Source organism: Pelodiscus sinensis, chromosome 8 (genome assembly GCF_052426305.1).
Source record: "Pelodiscus sinensis isolate ZL-2025 chromosome 8, ASM5242630v1, whole genome shotgun sequence".
Lineage (NCBI taxonomy): Eukaryota > Metazoa > Chordata > Testudines > Trionychidae > Pelodiscus > Pelodiscus sinensis.
This window is the reverse complement of record NC_143059.1, coordinates 35389374-35414221: the sequence shown is the minus strand read 5'-3', so window position 1 is coordinate 35414221 and position 24848 is coordinate 35389374. Positions and strand designations below refer to the sequence as shown.

Genomic DNA, 24848 nt, shown 5'->3' with positions numbered 1-24848 from the left:
TAATCTAAATAAATAACAATATATTTAATAATCCAAAATGGATAAAATAACAAAACTGCAATAAAATGTAGTTGAGTGGAAAAATATCAAAGACCCTATCAACCACAACGTGAACTTATTATTGTTTCAGCTTTTCCACTTAGTTTTTCTCTGCCTGATTCTAATACCGTGACTGATTATGAATGACAGCAAGATTAGCAGATACCAACCAAGTAGGATGGAATAGACGATGTGTGGTCGATCAGTAGGAGGCTGGATGTTTTTGTCCTGATCTATAGCTTCTATTGGTGGAGTGACATTGATGGGGTTCACTCGTGTCTGAAATGAAAATTAGGGAAATTAGAGTTGATAAATTACAAAGTCTGTTTGCAGTTCTTCCGATTTAGTGTAAATTTTTTTCTACATTGGATATTTATGTAAATGTCAAAGAAATTACAGGTAACCTGTAAGTATACAACATAACAACAAGGATGCATCTTTTGTGAAATGTAAAATTAAGTATGCAAAACTAAAAACATCAAGGGGGTTAAACTTGGCATATAGAACATATGTCCCTATTGTATTTTTCTTTAAAGAATCCATACTATCTTAAAAATAATATATCTTGACAAAGCCTCCAATACTGAAAATAGTAAATACTTAACTTCACTACTGTAAGTAGCCCCATTGATTTGGGACTACCCAGGGTAATCAAGTTAAGCATATGTGTAATTGTTTGTAGGACCAAATCCAAAAAGAATACCAGATATTAATTGGCTTCTAAATTATTTATGTTTATTTATTTTCTATTCTATCAATGTACTTTGGGAATATAGTAATACTTCACAATATGCAGGCAATTAATACAAACTCATTTTGTGACTCATTATGAATTCAAATGACAACAATATGAATAATATATGTTCCTCAAGAAAATTCAAAGGAATGCTTTGGTACCATAATGAGAGGCGTATTTGAAATTGGCATCTGATAGATAGATATTCCATTGTAATAAAGCAATTTATATAAAAACCCAGACACACAGTGGCCTTGTGATCAGATTATAGGAGTAGAATGTAGGCACTTCTGAATTGCACTCCTGGGACTGAGAATGACATGTTATTCAACCTTTTTCAATCTTGATTGTCAGAGCTCTTGGAACATTGAGGCCATGTGTACACTAGGCACTTTTGTTTGTATAACTTATGTTTCTTGGGGATGTGAAAAAATACTCCCTGAGCAGCATAAATTACACCAATAGAACTGGTGGTGACAGTTCTACATCAGTGTGCAATGATCAGCTGCTGACATAGCCACCACCACTCATTGGGGTTAGTTTACTTCTCTCCTGTCAGCACAGAATGGCTACATGTGTGATCAATAGTCATGCCCCTACATCTGTACAGCTGTACCACTGTAAATTCTCTAATGTAGACATGGTCATGATTTGATTTGAAAGTAATAGATGGATAACCTCTTAATGCCATTTTTACACTTACTATTCACCATAGCAGTTTAAGTTTGCACAATTTGTAATAAAGCAAGTAGTAAGATCTAGACATTTTATCAGTTTTAGAAGAATTTTTGATGCATTACAACACACATGGGATGTTTTAGCATCAGTCCATGCATACCCTGCCATAATGTAACACTATGATCAGTTGAAGAGTTTAGGGAAAACTCAAAGCATATTGGAATTAAACTAAACAGATGTGCTTTGGAATAAAGATGAAGATACTTTCATATTGCTTCAATAATCTGTGAATAATGAAAGTATCTTTTACATAGATTCTAATTAGAATTCCGCAAGACAAAAAAGAAAGAAACTCATCAAATGTTAATGAGTTTGTGAAAAGAACAGCATTTTCCATTCTTATCTCAATATGTGCTCTTTAAATATTTTTAATAAGAGGTGATTGGTGATTTTCAAAGAACACTTCAATTTCACACATTTTAAATGGAGATATAGAGATTTGTTTCATATCTGAATTTTACAAAATTTCACCAGAACACATGCTTTTGCAAGACAAGGGGAAAATTATCCTGGACCAAATATGTGAATTTTTGCCAGTATAAAAAAATTTCATCTTAAAAGCATATATTGCTAGTCTCATCAATCACTGTTAAAATTTCATCCAGAGAGAGAGAGCATTACTTGAAAATACTGTATGTCCCCATCTAAAGCTGATTGAAATGTACTGTTGGGTTTAGGTAAAGTGGTGACTAAAGCTAGGTAAAAAGATTTAGTTTTCTTCACTGCCAGTTTGTAAAGTTACAGTGGATAGGCAAGTTAAGTATAGACTTAGGGGATGTAATTGATTAATGGTTTCAAAAGAAGTTTTTAAAATGTCTGGTTAAAAACCTTCCTGATATTGGAAATAGGAGTGCCAATACTCATGCATCAACAGTTTCTAGATGAGTTTGGAATGGAGGGGAGAGAAATGGTTTGCTTTGGTGAAATTATTAAATATTTTCTGCTGAAAAGCAAGACATGTTTTTGTTAATCTGCCAAAGCAATACTTTACAAATATTTTCAGTGCAAAATTGTTCAGGTATAAATGGTAGAGATGTTCACTATTTTACGTCTATCTTTGTCTTCTGATTTTATACACTATGGCTCTGGTTCTGAAAACACTTGCTCTCAAAAAACAATGTGAGAAATCCCTTTGATTTCAATGGTACTAATCATCTTCATAAGTGTTTGCAGAATCATGCCCTATGTTTTGATATTAACTTGCTTCAATTAAAAATCAGAAATCATTCTTCCCATAGGAAGCAAAGAAAACCACAGTGGATGTGTTTCAGTGCCATATGGGACTAATTTTTATCCAGCCTAAATTCTCACTGAATTTCAATTTAGTATAATATTCCTAATTTTCTCTGTTAACCCATTGTGTATCTTTGTTAAGCATAGAATTTCAGCCGTAGAAATGAACTAGGAAGACAATACAAAGTTGGCTTTAACCATGTGACACGTAGTTAGTTGCCTATTGTTTTCATTTTACTTTCTGTCATTACAAATTACTTACTAGTTGCTCTGGTATTAAACTGACAGATTCTATAGTTGTTTCATAGTCCCAAAAAGAGATAAGGACCACTCTGCTTGTATAAATAGATTATTATAAAGCACTTTGAAATTCATCAAGATGAAGGCTCTCTGTCCATTTAAGATAGCATTATAGATAGTTTAGTATTAATTAAGTTCACCTGACACTTTTCATTATAAAGCACTGTTTTCAATTGCTTTATAGACTTTGCCAAACTTTAAAACATTTAGGGTGAAAATTTCTATGCCTGAGTGCCTGCCTATGCCTGGGTGCCTGCCTCAGGCTTAATATTTTGGAAAAAATAAATCAGCAAAAAATAATCTGGTTGATGCTTAGAACAGGGGTAAGGCAAGTAATTACATTGTTTTCCCACTGTTTCTGATATTCATCGATTTTAAGACAAAAAAGGACTGTTAGGATCATCTAGTCAGACATGTAGCACAAGACAAGTTAAAGAACTGCACAAACTAATTTCTGCATTAAGTAGGGACAGAAGTTAATTCTTCCAGTCATCATTCTACTACCTAGACCACAAGATCACTCTTCTCCTGTGATCCCTTGCCTCATTCATTATACATCTTCCATCTTCCAGCAACAAATGAGGCAGGGATCCTACAGCCAACAGACACATTAATTACACATTCAAGACTCATTCTGTGAATTCAATGAGGCAAGGTCTTGAGAAAATATGTGCCCATGTAATTAAAGACTGTATAATAATGCATACACACAAAGAATATAAAGCCACCTGAATACTTGCATTTTCTAATTTCTGAGTGCATGACTTCTCAACCTTGATGTTATTTTAATGTAGCTTTTTGCATGTATGAATACACAGTGGGTGGTATAGGGCAACAGTACTGAAATAGATGAGGGGGAGGGAAATAAATATGTTCAGAAATTCAGGTCTGATGTACAAGTCAAAACCCTCAGGGCAATATGTGCAAGACAAGGAAGATTTTTCCTCAAGAATGATCCTGTTTTTAATATCTTTTTTTTGCTTCTGGTGAGATTAAAATAATTTTATTGGCATTTTAGACTTTTCTCCATATTTAATACTCAATAGGTCCTCAGTGCATAAATACTTCCCCATACAGCTTATGCAAGTTAGTGTTGAGCTCTCATAATGCACCTGTACATAGGACATTTCTGATGGCTGACATAACTTATTTTAGAACGTAACATTATTTTAATAGAAATCATTGTCATGCATTTACATAAGCTCTAATTTCATTTTTATGCAGCATCTGTTCTTCCCTCTATAATTTATATAACCTCAAAACATAATGCTACAAATAATCTAGTATTCCAAGAAGTTTTACAAAATCCTGCCAAACTTTAAACAACTTCTGAAACATTCAGGGTCACATCCTGAATAAATTATTTGAAGGTTTTTTTTTTGTGTGTGTTTTTGTTGCTGAAATCAGTTCTTGAAAAATACATTGCTTTCACATAAAGAAACCCTTTTAAATAGGTTACTCTTCAGAGGTAGTGATCCAAAAAGGTAATTCTTTCAAAGGAAGTCCTAATTGTTTGCTAGCTATAAGGACAGGATATTGGAAATCTTTCCCTATGCCGTTTGGCAATATACAGAATTTTCATGAAAACTCATTGAATACGGAGTCTTAAAGAAAACTAATGCATGTAATGTAAACTAAGTTGTTTATCAGTGTCAAAACAATTACACTTTATACCCTAAAAAATCAAGGGCACGTGCTCTTAAAAAATGAAAGCTGGCTGTCTTCTGACAAACTCTGCTGTACTATATTGATTTAAGTGAAATATGTGTCATTAAAATTCTTATTGTGAATGAAGAAGAGAGTTAATAAGTCACAAAATGATGGGCATTAGCTTTACACCCTCTCTTTATTATTCATGAAGTTTGGAAGGCAAACAAAGAGACTTTTATTAAAAACTATACTATTCAATCTGAATTTGCAATGAATTCCTGCTTGCTTACCGAAAAAAAGTTTCTTTGACAGATAGTATATTTTTTTAAAAATCAAGAGAAAGTTCAACAAAAGACAAGGAACAGAATGTTCCTGCCCCTTGTGCAGTGACCAGGACCAAGGAGCACAAAGTGAACCTTTCCTGAACCCATAAGGACTCACATTATCCCAAAGGGATGAGGAAGGAAAGGGTAGGCTGAGCCCATTCTAAGAGAAGACTTCCATGCATCCCTGGAATGGAATCTGGAAGGGATGTACAGAAACCCTTGTAAATGCCCTGTGGGGTAATATGACTTCACATTCACACCATCGTCTAACGTGTGTTAATTTAAAGCTTTAGCTAAAAGCTACAGCGGTAGTTTAAACACACAATGTTAAGAGCATTAGTTAATTTCTAAAAATAATACTTATTCAAACCTTATCTAGTCCATCAAGTCTACATAATGGAGTTAGAAATCGAACAAAAATAAGCATTTCTACAAGACTTTTGCTAGTCCCTGTTTTCAGATCAGCTGTAAACACTAGGGGTGCGTCTAGTTTGGTAAGATTTTGCGCAAAAGCAAGTGCTTTTGCACAAAAACTTGCCAGCTGTCTACACTGACCGCTTGAATTTGCGCAAGAGCACTGACTTTGTAATGTACAAAATCAGTGCTTCTTGCACAAATACTTTCACACTCCCGCTTGGGAAAAAGCCCTCTTGCGCAAGAATACTTGCGCAAGAGGGCCAGTGTAAACAGGGAAGAACTGTTTTGCGTAAAAAAGTACCGATGGCTAAAATGGCGATCAGGGCTTTCTTGCACAAAATCGTGTCTAGACTGGCCACGGATGCTTTTACGTAAAAGCACTTTTGTGCAAAAGCATCCGTGCCAATCTAGACGTGCTTTTGCGGAAATACTTTTAACGGAAAAACTTTTCTGTTAAAAGTATTTCTGCAAAATCATGCCAGTCTAGACGCAGCCTAGATGAAAAGCCTCCCACAATATGGGCCAGATCCTGGTCCATGGCTCTGTTCTCTTTGTACTTCCCCTGTACTGCAAGGTCAGACTGTTCATTGGAGTTCCCCTGATGCAGGTGCAGGCAGGCCCATAATGGGAGAGGGCTAAGGAGGCAATTCCCCTGGGGCCCAGTGATTCAAAGAAGCCCAGGATTCCCAGCTGCTGCCGCTGCTACTGTGCCAACAGCAGTGGTCAGCAATGGTCAGCCTCAGGCCCATTAAATCTCCTTCCTGGTGCCACTTCTTCCACCAAAGGTGTAACCCCTTCTGGGAGTGTGTAGCCAGCTCTCCCCCACCTTGCCTAAGGGTCATGGAGGCTGTCAGCACCCCTGGGTGCAGGCAAAGGTTAAATGGGTGCAGTACTCTTTTGCAATCCCTGGGCAAGAGAAAGAAGAAAAAGGATGAAGGAATGATTGAGGAAGAGGAAGGCAAAACGTAATAAATTGGCAGCATGAAGACTTTTCTGTAATTTCTGTTTCTCATTGCAGTCAGAATAGGAAAATACATATGTGCCTGAAAATAATAATTAATGCCAAAGGTTAATCTGCTTTTTCAAAACTAAAGCAATATTCACTTTTTGATAGACACAATTCTAATTGCATATAGTATTCAACATCTCAGTTTCAAACATTCGGTCCTTTTCCCAGTCAGCAAATTTAGCATCGAACAAAATTAAAAGGCCATAATAAAAGTTAAAATTATTTATTCATGATAAAGTTCATGTTTCCTGAGGATTTTGTAATTGGAGTGTATCTAGATGTCATCTGTGTGTCTGTTTTAGTTAAAACACCTCTTCACATGCACCTGAAGACTAGATTTGTCAATATAAAGACAAACCAGAATTAACGCATAAATTTTTAATAGCAAGAGCAATGAACCGTTAAAACCATTTGCTAAGTGTCATGGAAGAGTCTCCATCACTGACAACTCTTAAATTAGGATTGGATGTTTTTGTAAAAGATATACTCAAGGAATTCTCTTGTGGAAGTTTCAAGATTTGTGTTATATGGGAGGTCAGTCTAAATCAGTGGTGGGAATCCTGTGGCCCATAGGCCACAAGTTGTCAATCAGGCTATTCTACTGGCAGGGCATGAGACAGTTTGCTGCTGTTGAGCATCAACAGGTATGGCCCGTGCAGCTCTCAGTGGTCACAGTTTTCAGTTTTTGAGCCAATAAGAGCAATCGCAAGTGGTGACCAGCGCATCCCCATGGCCCTAATGTAAAAAGTAAAGCTTATTTGATTAAAAACTGAAACTTGTATGTTGTTATTTTATTTATCATGAGGTATGGTTACTTTATGCTTATTTATTGAAATGAGAACATATTCTCTGAGGTGCCACAGGGCTAACACGGCTACCCTTCTGATGCTTCCCCTTACTGGTTAGTCTCATCAAAAGGTCCTACATATATCCTGTCTCATGTTCCACATCTAACATTGCCTTCAAGCTTGAGGAATTATTCCATTTTTTTCTTTCTTTGGTAGCAGGCTTTCCCAGAGCTTTGTAAGATTTTAGGTACAATGACTTCAAGCTTAAATCTCTAGGAAAAGACTCACTCAACCAAGTGAGTTATAAAATCAAGAACACATATTCCTGCGCATCCAGAAATATAATTTATGCTATCATGTGCCGAAAGTGTTCGTCCGCTATGTACATTGGACAAATGTCTCAGACACTTCGCCAAAGGATCAATGCCCACAAAACAGATATCAGACAGGATCACAAAGAAAAAACAGTTTCTTGCCATTTCAACCAGAAAGTACATTGTCTCAACGACTTGATTACCTGCATCCTGCTTCAAAGACCTTTTAAGACTTCACTTCAAAGAGAATCCTCTGAACTGTCATTCATGCTTAAATTTGATACTTTACACTCAAATTTGAATAAAGACGCTAATTATCTTACCCATTAAAAAGATAGCTTCCCCAATTATCACCTCTAATATCATTAGCTCACAGACATTTACCTTCCCCCCTTCTCCCACCTCCATCCCCCTTCTGTTCTGAAATTTGATTTGTCCTTTTCATATGTGTTCATTTTTTTAAATTGTATCCTTTGGTATATATGGTTGTGACAATTTTCTTCCACTATTTGATCTGAGGAAGTGGGTCTGGCCCACGAAAGCTCATCACCTATTAAACCATCTTGTTAATCTTTAAAGTGCTACACAGTCCTGTTTTTTGTTTCAGCTGCACCAGACTAACACAGCTACATTTCTACCACTATTCAGCACCAGTGTCTGTGTATGTGCGTTGAGAGTAGTAAGAAAAAAAAACAGTTGATAAAAACCTTGATTCCTGCAAAGGATAACTAGACATGGAGAAACAAGACAAGAACAGTTCTTTCCAGTCTTATGTACCTTCATACCAGAAATGAGCTCCTTCCTTTATATGCAAATTTTAGTGCTGATTTTCCTCTTAGATCATGTCTATATAGGAAAAGTTATGCACAGGATAGTGTATGCACAGGATAGTGTACCCAGGCATCTGCATGGGTAGTGTAAACATAGTACAGACCCTCCATACATACTTGCTTTGCTAGCCTGCTCTGCAGCCTACACTGACCTGCTTTCGCTTCCATTGTTATCTGCTCCACTTGGATTCAAATTAGCTTAGATAGGGCTAAACCAGCCACAGGTTCTTCTGGGTTGACTAGAGCTGCATGAATTTTTTCTTATGAATAGTTTATTTGATGAAAAATGCAGTTTTGACTGACCTAAAGCAATCTGCAAATTTAACGTAAATCACTTCAACCATTCACAAAGCAGTAAGAAGGAGAAGGAAGTGTGATACTCCTGCCACTTTGCATGCCTTCATTACTGTTAGCCTAGTGACTAGGGAACTTCCCATGGTGTGAGATCCATGTCTGAATCCCTGGTCTGGAAACAGACTTTCTATGCATCAAAATTTCCATAACAACTATATCTGGTCAGACCAAAGGTCCATCTAGCTCAGTGTCCTATCTTCTGACAGTGGCCAATGCCAGATGCCCAGAGGGAGTGACCATAATAGGGAATCATCAAATGATCCCTCTCCTGTCATCCATTACCAGGCTCTTACAAAAGAGGCTAGAGACACTATTCCTATCCATCCTGGCTAATGGACCTAACCTCCATGAATTTACCTTGCTCTTTCTTGAACCCCTCTAAAATCCTGGTCTTCATAATATCCTCTGGCAAGGTTGACTTTGCACTGAGTGAAGAAACATTTCATTTTATTTGTTTTAAACCTGTTACCTATCAATTTCATTTAGTGACCCCTTAGTACTTATGTTTTGGGAATAAGTAAATAACTTTTCCTTATTCATTTTTTTTGCACACCTCATGATTTTATAGACCTCTATCTCCTTATTCTCCTCTTTTCTAAACTGAAAAGTCCCAGTCTTTTTAATCTCTTTTCCTATGGGACTCATTCCAAACCTATAATTTTTTTAGTGCCCTTTTCTACTGCCAATATATCTTTTTTGAGATGAGGTAATCACATCTGTGCACAATATTCAAGATATGTGTGTACCATAGTTTTATATAGAGGCAATAGGATATTCTCGGTCTTATTCTCCATTCCTTTTTTTTAATGATTCCGAATATTCAGTTTACTTTTTTGCCTGCTGCTGCACATTGAGTGGCTGTTTTTGGAGAACTAACCAAAATGACTCCATCTTGAATAGCAGCGAGGACTAACTTCAGTTAGTCTATAAGGTGACACAGGACTCCTTGCCGCTACCCCTCTGATACAGGCAGTCCCCGGGTTACGTACAAGATAGGGACTATAGGTTTGTTCTTAAGTTGAATTTGTATGTAAGTCGGAACTGGCTCCAGATTCAGCCGCTGCTGAAACTGATCAGTAGCTGACTACAGGAAGCCCTAGGCAGAGTTGCTCTGCCCCCAGCTCCCTGGAATCAGCCGCTGATCAGTTTCAACAGCAGATGAATCTGGACTCATGGGACAGAACAGCTGGGGCGCTGCCGGGTAGGTCCCCGCAGGACCAACCCGGCAGCACCCCAGCTGCTCTACCCCAGGCGTCCCGCAACAAAAGCCTGGTCTGCTGGAGGGGGGGTCACACTAGCTGCGCCCTCTCCCCCTCCCAGCAGACCAGGGAGACCCGAGCAAAGCCGTGAAGGCGCAGAGGTCCCGCCGCCTCTGTGGCTTTGCTCCAGTCTCCCTGCTGTGCTGTGGGGGAGTCCCCCCAGCACAGCAGGGAGACCCGAGCAAAGCTGCACAGGCGGCAGGACCCCGCTGCCCGTGCGGCTTTGCTCCTTTGCCCTGGAGCAAAGCCGCACAGGCGGTGGGGTCCCCCGCTTCTGCGGCTTTGCTCCTGTCTCCCTGCTGTGCACAGGAGCAAAGCCGCACGGGCAGCGGAGCAAAGGGGCAAAGCCGCACGGGCAGCGGTGTCCCGCCACCTGTGTGGCTTTGCTCGGGTCTCCCTGCTGTGCTGGGGAGTCCCCCCCAACACACCAGGGAGACCAGGAGCAGCTTTTCTCGCCCCGGAGGACGCGGTGGCGGGACCTGTGCGCTCTGGGCGGTCCCACCGCCCGTGAGCTCCGGGGCAAGAAAAGCCCCGTTTGTAAGTGCGGATCCAACATAAGTCGGATCCGCGTAAGTCGGGGACTGCCTGTACTTATCTTGAATAGTTATAGCTAAATTAGCCCCCACCATTTTGTATATATTGCTCGGATTTTTTTCCAATGTTCATTACTTTACATTTATCAACATTAAATTTCATTTGCCATTTTGTTACCCGATCAGTTAATTTTGTGAGATCTTTTTGAAGGTCATCACAGTCTGCTTTGGTCTTAGCTATCTTGAGCAGTTTGGTATCATCTGCAAATTTTGCCACTTCACTGTTCACCTCTTTCTCCAGAGCATGTATAAATAGGTTGAATAGCATTGGTCCCAGTATGGACCCTTGGGGGATATCACTAGTTACCTCTCTCCATTCTGAAAAGTTATAGTTTATTCCTATGATTTGTTTCCTGTCTTTTTACCAGTTATCAATCCCTGAGAGGTCTTTCCCTCTTATCCCACGATAACTTATTTTATTTGAGAGCCTTTGGTGAGGGACCTTGTCAAAGGCTTTCTGGAAATCTAAGCATACTGTATCCACTGGATCCCCCTTGTCCACATGTTTGTTGACCCCCCTCAAAGAACTCTAGTAGATTAGTAAGGCATGATTTCCCTGTACAGAAACCATGTTGACTTTTCCACAACAAATTATGTTCATCTATGTGTTTAACAATTTTATTCTTTACTATAGTTTTAACCAATTTGGCTGGTACTGAGCTCAGATTTACTAGTCTGTAATTGCCAGGATCACCTCTACAGCCTTTTTTAAATATTGACATCACATTAGCTGTCTTCCAGTCATTAGGTACAGAAGGTGATTTAAAGGATAAGTTACAAACCATAGTCAATAGTTCCGCATTTTCATATTCAAGTTCTTTCAGAATTCTTGGGTAAATACTATATGGTTCTGGTGACTTGTTACTGTTAACTTTATCAATGTGTTCCAAAACCTCCTTTAGCGACACCTTAATCTGGGATAATTCCTCAGATTTGGCACCTAAAAATGGCTCAGGCTTGGGAATCTCCCTAATATCCTCAACCGTGAAGACTGAAGCAAAGAATTAATTTAGTTTCTCTGCAATGACCTTATCTTTGAGCACTCCTTTAGCATCTCAATCGTCCAGTGCCCCCACTAGTTGTTAAGCAGTGTCGTACTTCTGATGTACTTAAAAACTTTTTCTCCTTACTTTTTTTTTTTTTTTTGGCTAGCTGTTCTTCAAACTCCTTTTTGGCTTTTCTTATTATATTTTCAAACTGAAATTGACAGAGTTTATGCTCTTTTCTATTTTTTCATTTTCTATTTTCACTTTTTAAATGATGCCCTTTCATCTCTAACTGCTTCTATTACTTGGTTGTTAAGCCACAGTGACACTTTCTGTTTGTTTGGGTTTTGCTTGTTTGGTTGGTTTTGTTTCAATTTCAGATTAACTTCAAACTGAAGTATAGCCATAGCCATACCCCAAACAGTGTAAATCAGGGGTACCTCATGTAAAATCAATGGAATGACACTATTATGGGGTAAATGAAAGGATAATTGTTCTATCTATATTACTTTTCTACAGTAATTTCCTGAAAATACTGTAATTTTATGAATTAACAAAGCACAAACTATGTAAAGAGCAGCCATGATGTGACTTTAAAATCTCCCAAGCCTCTAGTATTTAATTCTGCACCTTAAATTATCTCAGAATCTATCACTCTATGCATTAACTATTTGTTATTTTTTAAATAATAATCAAGTAGCAAACAACAAAATGTGCTCAATAGTATCTGATAGAACTGCCCAGTGATTTAATGGTTGTTGAAAGTCTGCTAGACTCTATATGACATACAAAGTTACATTGGAAAGAAGAGAACAAGGCATTGTTCGCAAAAATCACACATTCTTATCTCGTATCAAACTATGAAAGCTTCAAGTTCCCAAAGGCTTTTTAAACTGCACAGCCTGTTTCATGTTTGTTTCTACAAGCCAAACTGCATTTGCTAGCAGAAAGAAAGGAAACATTAGAAATACGCATTTCCCCTGAAAGCTATGAACTATCATTTCACACTTTTTTTTCTCTTTTTTCCTCCCCCACCTCATCACCCCTCTCTTTCTCCTTTTGTGAATATTGGAAATTTTGAAAACCAGAGACTGAAAAGTGAAAAGTCATTTACTTTTCACTATAATTGGACTTTCTGTATTCAGCCTACAAAAACCCAAGGAAAGATGAAGCTGGGACTGAAAACACAGTAGTGGAGGCCGATGACATCTGAAAATAGGTAGAGTCAACAGGCACTATGTCGTTTTTTATCTATAACATTATACTGTACCTCGGTACCACATTATGGCTACGTCTAGACTGCAAGACTCTTTTGAAAAAAAACATAGACTACAACCAGTACTTTCGAAAAGCGACCCGCTTTTTTGAAAGAGAGCACCCGGGCAATCTGGATGCTCTCTTTTGAAAAGGCATAGTTTGCGTTATATAGTACTTTTTTTCAAAAGAGCACTTTCAAAAAAAGGTATTCTTTTTTGTAAAATGAGGTTTTCTGCAGTTGAAAAAACAGCCACATTTTTTCAATTTACCTTCGAAAGAATGTGTCAGCAGTCTAGATGCAGGGGAAGTTTTTTAAAAAATGGCCCCTTTAAAAAAAAAAAACCTGTAGTCTAGAAACACTCTGATTACCATAGGGTAGAGTTGTGCAAAGTATTGCTATAGACCTCAAACATATTCAGAGATGGCCTAAGATTGAGGCCTAAAATGTTCTATAAATATAAGAGAAGCATATTCATACAGTATTAATCATGAACCCTATGTAAATATTCTCTCCTAGATAACTAACTTATTTACTTCATTAATCCTTTGTCTTTTCCCAATGGTCATCTCAAGAATCTCCATTTTACCTTTAGGATAAATGGATAATTTAGATTTGGAGAGGTTTGGGTTTTTTGGGGGGGAACAGTGGGTGTATTGTTTTTGTTTTTAAGGTCAAAGGGCTGAATGGATAGAAAGAGAGTGTCTTGCTGGGGAAGAAGAGGTTATGTTCCCATTGATGGTTCCAGTTTGTGAATCTGAAACATACAAGCAAACAAATAGGGGTTGGTTTAGTTCCAACAGCTGCAAAATGAACTGTGGAATTTGATTCGCTATTGCTATCACAAACCAAGCCCAGCAGTTTCATACCACTCTGTGGTCTGAGAAAGTACATCACTGTGTTAAATGAAAATATGGTTTACTTTAGTTTTGTTGTTTAGATCTTTTAAATTTTAGGTAAGTTGGCAAATAACAATTTAGACTCAGCCCAAAGGCCTAATGCCCTGATATGCACAAAATGAAGGACCAAATCTTAGTCTTCTCAGAAATAAGATAGCAAGGGTTGAAGGATGTTTGTGTATGGAGGAAGGTGGATAGAAAATACAAAATCAATTGTCCAAAGTACTTTCCTAGGTATATATTTTTTAATCTTTTTAATTAAATCAAAATTTAGTGGCAATTAGTACTCTCAAATAACAGGTCAGGCTGCAGGTAGCAATCGCCTCCCCAGCAGATTGATTATATATTCAAAAAGAAATATTGGCTGGAGCTATCAGAGAGAAGTGCTTTGTCAAGGGAGAAGGGAAGCTGGTGAGAATTGTAAAGAAAGAGGGCTTCTTTTAGTTTTAGGATGAAAAACTGAGTTGATTTACTGAACAGGCAAAAACTTAAAAAACAACAGATGATCTGGTAGCACTTTATAGACTGACAAAACATGTAGATGGTATCATGAGTTTTCGTGAGCACAGCCCACTTCTTCAGATGACCAGAGGGAGGCAAAGAGGGAAAAGAAGAGTTAGGCTCTCTGGGTATGTCTACACTACAACATTAATTCGAACTAACTTAGTTCGAATTACTTAATTCGAACTAAGCTAATTCGAACTAACGGATCCAGACTAAAAAACTAGTTTGAATTAGCGTTTTGCTAATTCAAACTAGCATGTCCACATTAAGTGGACCCTGAACCGGGCTTAAGAATGGCCGGAAGCAGTGCCGGCAGGGCAGCAGAGAAGAACTTAGAGCGTGGAGATGCTTTCTCAGGCTAGCCGAGGGCTGTGCTTAAAGGGACCCGACCCCCACCCCGGACAGACAGTTCTCAGGGGTGCCCCGCTTGCAAAGCAGTCCTGGCTTGGATTGCCCGGACTACCCACACTGAGCACATCACACCACTCGACAATCAGCCCGGCTGCACTTGCCGCAGGCTGCCATTTGGGGAGAGGGGGCAATTGGGGGGCTGCAGGAGAGCTTCCACCCCCAGAAGCCCACAGAGCCAGCCCAGTCCTCCCCATCGCAGGCTCGTGCCCCATTCCTCCCTCACCTCCTTCCACTTACCCTTCCCTCGCCCCTCTTCTTGATGTAGAAAATAAAGATAACGTGTCTTCCAAAATGGAATCTGTCTTTATTGAACAAAACTGTGGGAGGCTGGGAAAAGGAGGTGGGAGAGGGGAACAGAGAGGCTGGAAGAGGGGAGGGCAACTAAAATGATCAGGGGTTGGGAACAGGTCCCATATGAAGAGAGGCTAAAGAGACTGGGACTTTTCAGCTTAGAAAAGAGGAGATGGAGGGGGGACAGGATAGAGGTCTCTAAAAGCATGAGTGGGGTAGAGAGGGTGCATACAGAAAAGTTCTTCATTAGTTCCCATAAAGAAGGACTAGAGGACACCAAAGGAAAGGAATGGGTAGCAGGCTTCAAACTAGTAACAGAAAGTTGTTCTTCACAAAGCAAAGAGTCAACCTGTGGAACTCCTTGCTGCAGGAGGCTGTGAAGGCTAGAACTAGAACAGAGTTTAAAGGGACGTGAGATCAAGTCATGGAGTCTGGGTCCCTGGAGTGGTATTAGCCAGGGGGCAGGAGTGGTGTCCCTGCCCAAGGTTTGTGGAAGGCTGGAGAGGGATGGCACAAGACAAATGGCTTTGTCACTGTCTTCGGTCCATCCCCTCCAGGGTCCCCTAGGGTTGGCCACTGTTGGCAGACAGGCTACTGGGCTAGATGGACCTTTGGTCTGACCCAGGATGGCATTGTAAGCTCAGGGCTCAGGGTCGGGGTCTCACTGGACCCCCTTGATTCTCTTGCACACCTGCTCCTGGGTGGCTGCCAGGCTGGCAGCTCTCCTGCCCTAGACGGCCACTTTCCTGTGCCTAGTGCGGAGATCGTGGACGAGGTCCACGATGTCTGCACTGGACCAGGCGGGTGCCCGCCTCTTGCGGTCCCGGGCAAGCTCCCGGGAGCCACCAGCCTGGTCCCGGGAAGAGGGGGAGGGCTGGGGGGCAGCAGGTGGCTGGCTCAATCCGTGCCAGGTGCAGGGTCTGCTGGCGGGGTGCTGGCAGGCTTGCACCTGGCACGGGCACCGTAGCCAGCCCGTGCCCCTTTAAGGGATCCGGGGCCGGGAGGGGGGCAGACGAGTTTCCCTGGTGTTGGCCAGAGTGGCCACCAGGGAAACCCTGGGGAGGGCTAGCCTCCCACTAGTTCGAATTAAGGGGCTACACACCCCTTAATTCGAACTAGCTAGTTCAAACTAGGCTTAATCCTTGTAAAGTGAGGTTTTCCTAGTTCAAACTAAGCACTCCGTTAGTTCGAATTAAATTCGAACTAATGGAGTGCTAGTGTAGCGCCTATGAAAGTTAGTTCGAACTAACATCCGTTAGTTCGAACTAACTTTGTAGTGTAGACATACCCCGTGTGATCCTTTCACTGTTTTCTCCTAGTTCCAATCTCGTCTACAAACTTGTTCTATTTTACCACTTACCCCCATTGCCAAGTCACTCGTATCTGCACTCACCACTTGACTACATTCCCCCATGTACTCGAGCCTCCTAATTCAAACTGTTCTCCTCTCAGTCAGAACCTGTGTGCCTATTCACTCCCATGCCCACTATATTTTTCCCCCACAAGTCAATCGACCCCTTAACTTTGCTCTGAATCCTAGATTAGAACCTTCCTCAACTATCATTCCCTCAAATCAGAGTCCTCCCTTCCTTATATAAAATTCCCCTTCCTTGCCTCATCAAAACAAAGTGGTCTCGCTGCAAAATGGGTGCTATCTCAAGTCATACCCTCAATATCAGGAGAGGGAGGCAGGCAGATAGTAAAATGCTATCTAAGAATGATTTTGTTTAGTAGACAAAAAAATCAGAGCCAATGTCTGCACTGTCGCTGGCTAATAATTTTTTTCCGCTCTCCTTTTTGCTGAAACCCAGAAAGAGATAACATGAGGCCAATGTAACCCAATACTGTATATATACCTGAATATACAATCATTACTGTTGCTAAATATAGAGAAGCCAACAATATTAAATGACAAATTCAGCTACCACAGTGATAGGCATTATAAGATATAGAGTGGGCATAACGCCATGAACTTGAATCTTATTGCACCTACTAGCACCAGGAGTAAATTTTAGCCTACAAATGCTTCTGATCATCCACACAAAGTACTGCAATAACCACCCGCAGTGCTGCTTAGCTTTGAAAATTACTCAAGATCAGATCTATTCAGATCAGTAATGCCATCTGTTTTCAAGAACCCAGCTGCTGCCCTTTCGGTTACAGCTTAGTCAAATTACTATAATTAATTCTATGACGTACTTATTCATAGGTATTATCATGAAAAATGTGTTGATCAGTATTTGCTCTCAGTTACAAGTCTGAAATATAGATAATGGTAAAGGATGGAGAATAACTGTTCCATCGTTAAGGCTGAGGACAACTCACAATTACAGCCAGATTTTAATTCTCCATCATGTCCTCAAGAAAAGAAATTATTCTTTTATCTATGTCATATGCCAGATTGATTTGTAGGGAACATTTTTTTTTGGAAAGTTTTTTTTTGGGGAGGAGGGGGGAATTAAGCAGAATTTTGAAAGTTTCGTGATCAGAGTATTTCCTGACCTTTATATTGCTTTATACATTGCAGCTCATTACAGAATATTTCTAAAATAGTCTAGTCTAATCTAGGAAATTCCCTCCCCTCACATCCTGATAGCCTTATTGAGGCCGACAGTTTTTGTAACTGTGACAAAGTTGGATAGTGAATTAAAATATCTAAACATATATTTTGCATAAAAATAGATTTAAAATATTAGCATGCAAAACATTCATTATGACCAAGACTGCTAATTGTTCCTATTGCAATGAAGGCCTTACTTGTACTTTGAGTCCTTGCAAGAGGAGGGCAAGTTCCAAATGGTTGCCCAGGGGTGAAGATAGCTTCTGCAGGCACCTGGGCAAGGTTGGAGCTAGCTTCATGCTCCTGGAAGGTGTGGGGCCACCAACTGAAGGGGCAGGGCCAGGGGCAAGGCTAGGAGCAGCCAGCCCCTCTGCGCCACCTGGAGCATACCACACCAACTCTGCAAGCCCTTAGAACTGCCCAGAGGATACAGCATGATGTTCTAGTGGCACTTTAAAGGACCCAGGGTTCCCGCCTCTGACACAGTAGCAACAGCAGCATCCAGGAGCCCTGGCCTCCTTTGAACCACTGGGCCCCAGGTAAAATCCCCCTTTCGCCTCCCCCACTCCCATCGGCAGACCTGTGGTTGCCACTTCCCCTTCATATGCAAGTTTAAAGAGAGAATACAAAGCCAATATTCTATGTCCAACTATACCAGCTGGCAGATCTTCTTTTTCCTTCTCCCTGGGCAAATCAGGGACTCTAAAAGAGCTGTGACTCAGAAGGGTGCCTTTGAGGCACAGTGCTATCTGCACCTCCCCTTTGGGTTGGACGGCTGTATATATCTCCTCTTATATATGTCTAAATGCATATTCACAATATCTAAACCTATGAAGTAATTACTAATCTAAGCAATCATGAAAGTGATCTCTCACTTCAGTTGGGCAATAAAGACAACCGAAATTAATAAAATAACTTTCATACGTGCCTTGCATAAATTATGCATGTGACAAGTTTACACAGGTAAAAATGATGAGATTAAAATTAATAAATTTACTTTTATAGCAAACTGTTTTCAAGAATATGCTGATTCTAGTTGTTAATGAAAACTAAGGCAATAAAAAGTGATAGTATATACAAATAAAAAAATAAAATAAAAGCTGAAGTGTATTGGTATTACTCAATGCTATCTGTACTGAAGGAGCAGGACTCATAACAGTACAATGAGCCACTTAGTACTCCACTGTTTACTTATATTAGTATTATAACCTATCCACGTGGGTTAGAGCTACCAACTTCTAGGGAGCTTCAAGATTGGTAGTCTCGTACTTTTAATATATGTGCCTGAAAAATATGTATTTTTCTTTGAGCTCTTCGCCTTTCTCTTAAAAATATAGCATTGGCCAGTGCTTTTCTTTTTTAAAAAGTCATTAAATCTCTCTGCAACTATAGAAACAATCCCAAAATCTGTAATATGCACTGAGAACATATTTAGTTGTCCTGGAGACTGTTGCGAACATTATCTACAGCACTTATGATAAGAAAGCCTAACTGCTGGTGATTAAGCATATTCTGAAGGAATTTATTAAAATTGCTGAAATTGTAAAGGCTGGAACACCTCCAAAAAAGAGAGAGAGAGAGTGCTTAATGTGTGTATTTTAGAGAGGGTCTGTCTGTGTGTCTGTGAGTCCATTTGTTCAAGAAATCCTCTTAAATGGTAAGAACTAGGGTCACTAAATTTGGCATGCAGTGTCTCTTATTCTAACTTAAAGCAACATAGGGTTTGGTTGTGCCAGGAAAATTAGAAGTGCTGGAAATGGGACTGTTTTCCATATCATGGAAAAGGAGGGGGCAGAGTGGAGTGATGCAATACTTACAGTGGCCACTGGGGGCAGTGAGTGCATGGGAGAGCTATACCACAGAGTGACCATTAGGGGCAGCTGCATCACCAAGAGAGTGGCCAGCTGGGACTCACCTTCTTTCCTGTCACCAGACAGAGTGAGTACCCCGCCCACCCCAAACTATTTCTCCCTGGCTCTTGGCAACAGCACCAGAGAAGGTAGGAGGGAGAAAGCCTCTTAGAATGGGGGGTGAGGGGGCACAAAGGCCCCTTCTAGCTGGGGTGGCTGGGGGAAAGAGAAGGCCCCCGCTGGCCAGGGGGCTGGGAGAGGAGAAAGGAAATCTGCTGGCCAAGGGGCTTAGGGAGAGAAAATGGTCCCTGCCAGCCAAGGGAGGCCTGGAAGAGAGGAAAGGTCCCTGCTGGCAGGGCGAAGAGAAAAGACCCCCTGTTGGCCATGGGGGCTCAGAGAAAAGAAAAAGCTCCCTGTCAGCTCCTCTCACATCCCTCATTCCCAACTACCTGTCCTGAGCCCATCCTCAACCCCCCACCCTGATTCCTGCACCCCCCCATTCCTCCAGCTCTCTGCCCTACTGCCCCACACATCCCCAAAGCCCTGCCCTGACTTTTGCACACACACCCCAACCTCCAGCCCTAAAGTATCTTGGTAACACTAGATAAGTTTTCTAGTCTCTCTATAAATATTAAAAAAATGTCCTGTGGGATGAAAGTGATGTCACGACATCACTCTGTGTCCTGCCACCTGCCTCCCCTCCCAGCCACATAGCCTCCCCACTCTCCAGTGGCCTTGGAGCATTAGGGAGGATGGGTGGGTGGAGACTGGAAGCAGAAGGATGGGGTTGTAGGAATGGAAGATGGAGGTGGGCTGTGGGTCATGAAGCTCCGGGATAAGGACTAGCGGCCCAGATTACTTCACCGGGCTGTCTTTCCATGTGACCCAAATATGGTTCTAAGCAGGGCATGGGTGCATAATGCTGAGGGGTCCCTCGTGGTTCCATGCATCTCCACTGCACCTTGTCCTCATGGATCATGTCCCAGCCCCAGAGCGGGAGCTTGCTTGCCAACTGGAAGGGCACATCTGGAGCACTGCTGCCCTGCAAAGACATGCAGTAATCGGGTGTGGAGAGTGGAAAATTCTTTCCCTACCTGTCCGCTTGCACATAACCCAGCCCCTGCTCCTTGCTAGCAAGCAGGAGGCCCAGGGGCACCCAGAACAAAGGGGATTCATTTGGAGTTGGGTCCCATTTTATGGATTGTGTTTAGTTTTCATTTACAAGCCCACAAGCCCACAGAGCACAGTCCTCCCTGACAGGTCACTTCTCTGTAAACCCCATGCTAGCTGCCAGGAGAGGCTCCGAACTCTGCACACAGATGAACTATTTTATTGGTGGGTGGGCCGGAAGTGGGAAAGCTGTGGGAGAAGGGGAGATGGCTGGTGATTGAAGGGCATGAGCGGTTGGGATGGGCTTTGAGCGTTCGGATAGAGGGGCCCATCCGGGGTGTGATGGGGCGGGTGCAAAGAAGTGTGCAAGTGACTTCGGGCCATGAAGAGTGCAGTTGGGTTTAGTGCAAGATTAACAGGGTTTTGGTGAGCATAGCGAGCAGGTAGCGCAGCCCACTAGTATATCTATATATCATATCGAGAGAGATATTTCTATCTCTATCAGTGGAATAGAAAAAGGTAAAATAAGAGTTAACTCTAATTCTGGAATGCAGAAGATATAAAACAGATTATCAGTTCACTGTTTGCTTTAGTGTGTGTAAGCTTCTTTTTTTCTTAGTCTTCAAATTGAGGTGTCATAATGGAGGGGATAATCACAAAATGACCATTTGCACTTCCAAATCCGTAAAGGAACAATCATGTTGGAATCCCACAAAAACAATTGTGACTGAACAAAGGTGCCTCTGCAGTTCAATTTCACAGTGATCTCTGCTTCTACTTCTTTCTCGTGTCTCCTTCCGCTGGCTTCCAGCCAACAGAAAATAAATGGCCATTTTATGTGCATGGGACTACCCTCTTACATGTAGTCATCTCTTTATCTCAACATAAGCAAATAATACAAATGTTCAAGAATCTATATCAGTTACCTATAATAGCAGGTATGGTGTAAAGCAGTGGGTGAGCAACATAAACAATTGGGTTCCCTGTGTAGTCCTCACACCCCCTCTCTGCCCCCTTCCCGCATGTCTCTTACACCCTACACTTACCTATTCCCCCCTCTCTCTCCCAGCACTGCCAGAGTACCATGAATTGGATGATTCATGCCCCATCCCTCCCAGAACTTTGGCGCTGCAAATCAGTCAATTCCTGTCACTCTGGAAGTGCTGGTAGGGAAAGAGGGGAGTAGGTAAGTGTGGGACATGCTTGGGAGAGTAGGAGGGAAAGGGAGTTAATATTGTGAAGTGTAAATGTTTGTTTTTTTATTATTTGAAGTTGATGACAGTTGTATTAATATTTGAATGATTAAAGCATTTCTACTTGTCTTAAACTATTCAGCATGCCACGTATTTATGTATTTAATCTTATTCTTGGGGTCATGATTAGTGCACATGATTGATTTCAATCTTGTGACTCACTGAGATGAAGGAGAGCCACTCATGCAGCCCACTTACTAGCCTTGGTTGCTCATACATTGTTGTTTGAGCTGAAATCAGTAGAGGTGGTAGATTTTGAGCTGGCTGGTTGCCCTGCATTTGGAATTGATACTACTTCCTGATCCAAACTGGACTGAAACTCTTCAACTGGAAGACATGCTGCCAGTCATCTAGCATGAGGAAGTATTTGAGGCTGTTTAAAGATAGCTGGCTTTGCTGTGGTGGTGGTGGTTATTCTAGGAATTGATTTCTGTGTCTTTACTTGATGGGAAAGGAAGTTGTTTCTTTTTGCTTTTTTCATTATGAAATGATTTTAAATAAATAAGTTGGAGGCAAGTGAACATGATGTTGAGATGTTTTATAGTTCTGAGAGCAAAAGTGCAGAATCCAGAATATATAAGATTCTCAGTTTAAAAAAAAAGTAGCATGTCACATGAATTCTACTGTTGGGTTAAAATACACCAAGGGAATCTGAATCCTGCTTACAAGTCAAATTGACAGACCAGATTAGACTACTGGTTCATTGAGGATGGTTGGTGCCACAGCTAATGGCTACTTCCAAATGCTTTAGCAAAATATGGAAAGGATAGGGTGAAAAAAAAACATATGCAATGGAGAAGCAACTTTTAAGACTGAATTAAATCATGGAAGGTTGGGCTGTCAAGTAATTTAAAAAAATAATGTAAACTAATTGTATTTTAATTGCACTCAAACAATATTCAAATACTATTTATTTAAATTGGGGGAGTTACTATATTTTTAAATACAGAGTCAGAACTAGGGGCTTGGGTCTTCAGCTCCCTGGGAATGTCGTGTGGGGCTCCATAGTTCAACGGCACATGGGTCTTCAGCTGACTCTGTACTCATTGACTACAAGAAAAACCTTGACCAAAGAGTAGTAGGGAATTTGATTTTAAGAGGTTTTGCATTTTAAAACACCTGTTAACTAAATCTGTAAATCTGGATTACTAAAATGAAATATGTAGAGAGAAGAGAGTATGGGCCTCTTATTGAATTATATTATATTAATAGTTTGTCTTCGGTTTTTCTCATAAGATACATCTTCCAAAATTGATTTTCTGTCACTGTTGGAACTAAGAAGCTAAAAGTAGGTAATTATCTACTCTTATCAAGTTAGACTTCAAACATGTTATTTAAATCAGTTAATAGATATTTCAGGGCTTCATTTTAAATCCTAACATATATTATTTATACAATCATCCTGCTTAGGATGGCAAAGCAGTGCACAACAGGCCAAATTAAAACACAACATACTGCATATACAGCATAGTTTATGGTTCATCTGATAAATGTTTAGCTAGAAAAACCTAACAAGACATTTCCCCTTAAAAACACTTATGAAGATATGCCTTTCAGGTAGACCACAGTAGAATGAAAATACACATGAAATCTATTTTAAAAATTGTGAAGATCTGCCATAGCTCTCATAAAGAATACTTATGAGTACTCCAGTACTTAATGGCCAAAACAAAAGATGCCTTATTAGGGTTATCCATTTCTTCTGCTCATGAATTCTTGGAAGATATGTATGAGGCTACAAGATAATCTCAAAATGAGAACCTCGTTAAGCTGTAGGCACACTGTCCAAACATATATTCTTCACATAATGCACAACTAGCAGAAGGTATTGCAAAATTTCAAAGTGAGGTTAAAAATATCTTCGTCAATATTTTTGGTGCAGGACCACTTACTATAATGGGACATCAGTCTTATAAATGTAAAGTTTTCTTTACAAAGTGAATTATAAACTGAAAAGAGGCCATTCAGAAACTTAACACCTAGTCTTGTATGGCTGTCTGGTTATAAGATGGAAGGACAAATTACTAAATGTAAGTAAAAATGTCCCCACTGGAAACATGTTATAAAGTAATAGAGTAGATTATCTCTTTTTTTAGAACTGGTCTAAAAATGTTGAATGTTCAAAGCAAATGAGTTAATGAATACAGATTAATAGGAAGTTCAATGTTTCTAGCTAAAATAAGTAGAATGTGTTTTGTCAAGAAAGCAGCATGTTTCCAAGAATTCCTGAACTCTGAATTCTGAAATCTGTTAAAAAAAATTCTAAAAGGTAAGAATAGAATATATAGACAACACAGCCAAGACACAAGACACCACTTAAAGCATTTCTTACAATGTATTAGCAATTTATGGATTGTCTAATCACTTTCATATTGTTGTAATCATTAGACTTCTTTTATACTGTTACAGAAAGTGTTTATTTACTTTTAGTTTATCTTTAAGAAATTAGGTCAGATGGTCCCTGCTTTGTAGGTAAAACAAAAGTGGGGAGGGAGAAATTAGTACAGTAAAACCTGTGTTATCCGGCACGCTCGGGGTTTAGGGCGTTCCGGTAATCTAAAAATTCCAGTTATCTGGGGGTCCCATCAACCTAGGAAAAACCAATGGACAATAATAGTAAAAGTCAAGTTTTTAATATTTGTAGTTTTGCAGTGAGAGGCAGTTGATCTCACATTTCTATTTTGAATTAAAGATGATTAGTACCTCTTAAATAAAAAAATTGCTAAGCCAATCATGGCAAACCAAGCCAGGCCTGTGCACCTGAAGATGTGACAGTATTGTGTCTGGGGGCGATGCTGCTTAACAAAGCTTTCTGGTTAACAGAGTGCTGGATAACAAAGGTTTCACTGTACTTGCTCTTACAGCCCTGGGTACCAACATTTCACTGGGGAAAACTGAAGTGCCCCTATATGTGAAGTTTACTTTTTGCATTTCACTCAGTTTGGACAATAAAAAATGACTAGTCAATTTTAAGTTCTCCTGAACAAGAAGAATGTTACAATGGTTCATGTTTGAACTGCAGATACTATATGGGTAGATTTTAAAAAAGCAAAGACTGTTCATAGTATCTTGACTATACAAAGCTTAAAAGAAACCATGAATGTGTGGGCTTTTTTGTTTGTTTGTTTTTGTTTACAGCAGGT

General features: G+C 40.2%; 1 protein-coding gene across 11 annotated transcripts in view; it reads right to left on the bottom strand.

Annotated features, from left to right (window-relative positions):
* The window catches only part of PCDH15 (protocadherin related 15), a 1468744-nt gene that overhangs the window by 422082 nt on the left and 1021814 nt on the right, over positions 1-24848 (bottom strand). For 8 of the 11 annotated variants that reach the window (XM_075935032.2, XM_075935036.2, XM_075935034.2 and 5 more), the window contains 2 exons: positions 20304-20384; positions 210-318 (listed from right to left, as the gene is read on the bottom strand). In XM_075935032.2, coding sequence (XP_075791147.2) covers positions 210-318; positions 20304-20384 — 190 coding nt within the window. The remainder of the gene's footprint in view (positions 1-209; positions 319-20303; positions 20385-24848) is intronic. The other 3 variants (XM_089780144.1, XM_089780147.1, XM_089780146.1) reach the window with 1 other exon arrangement.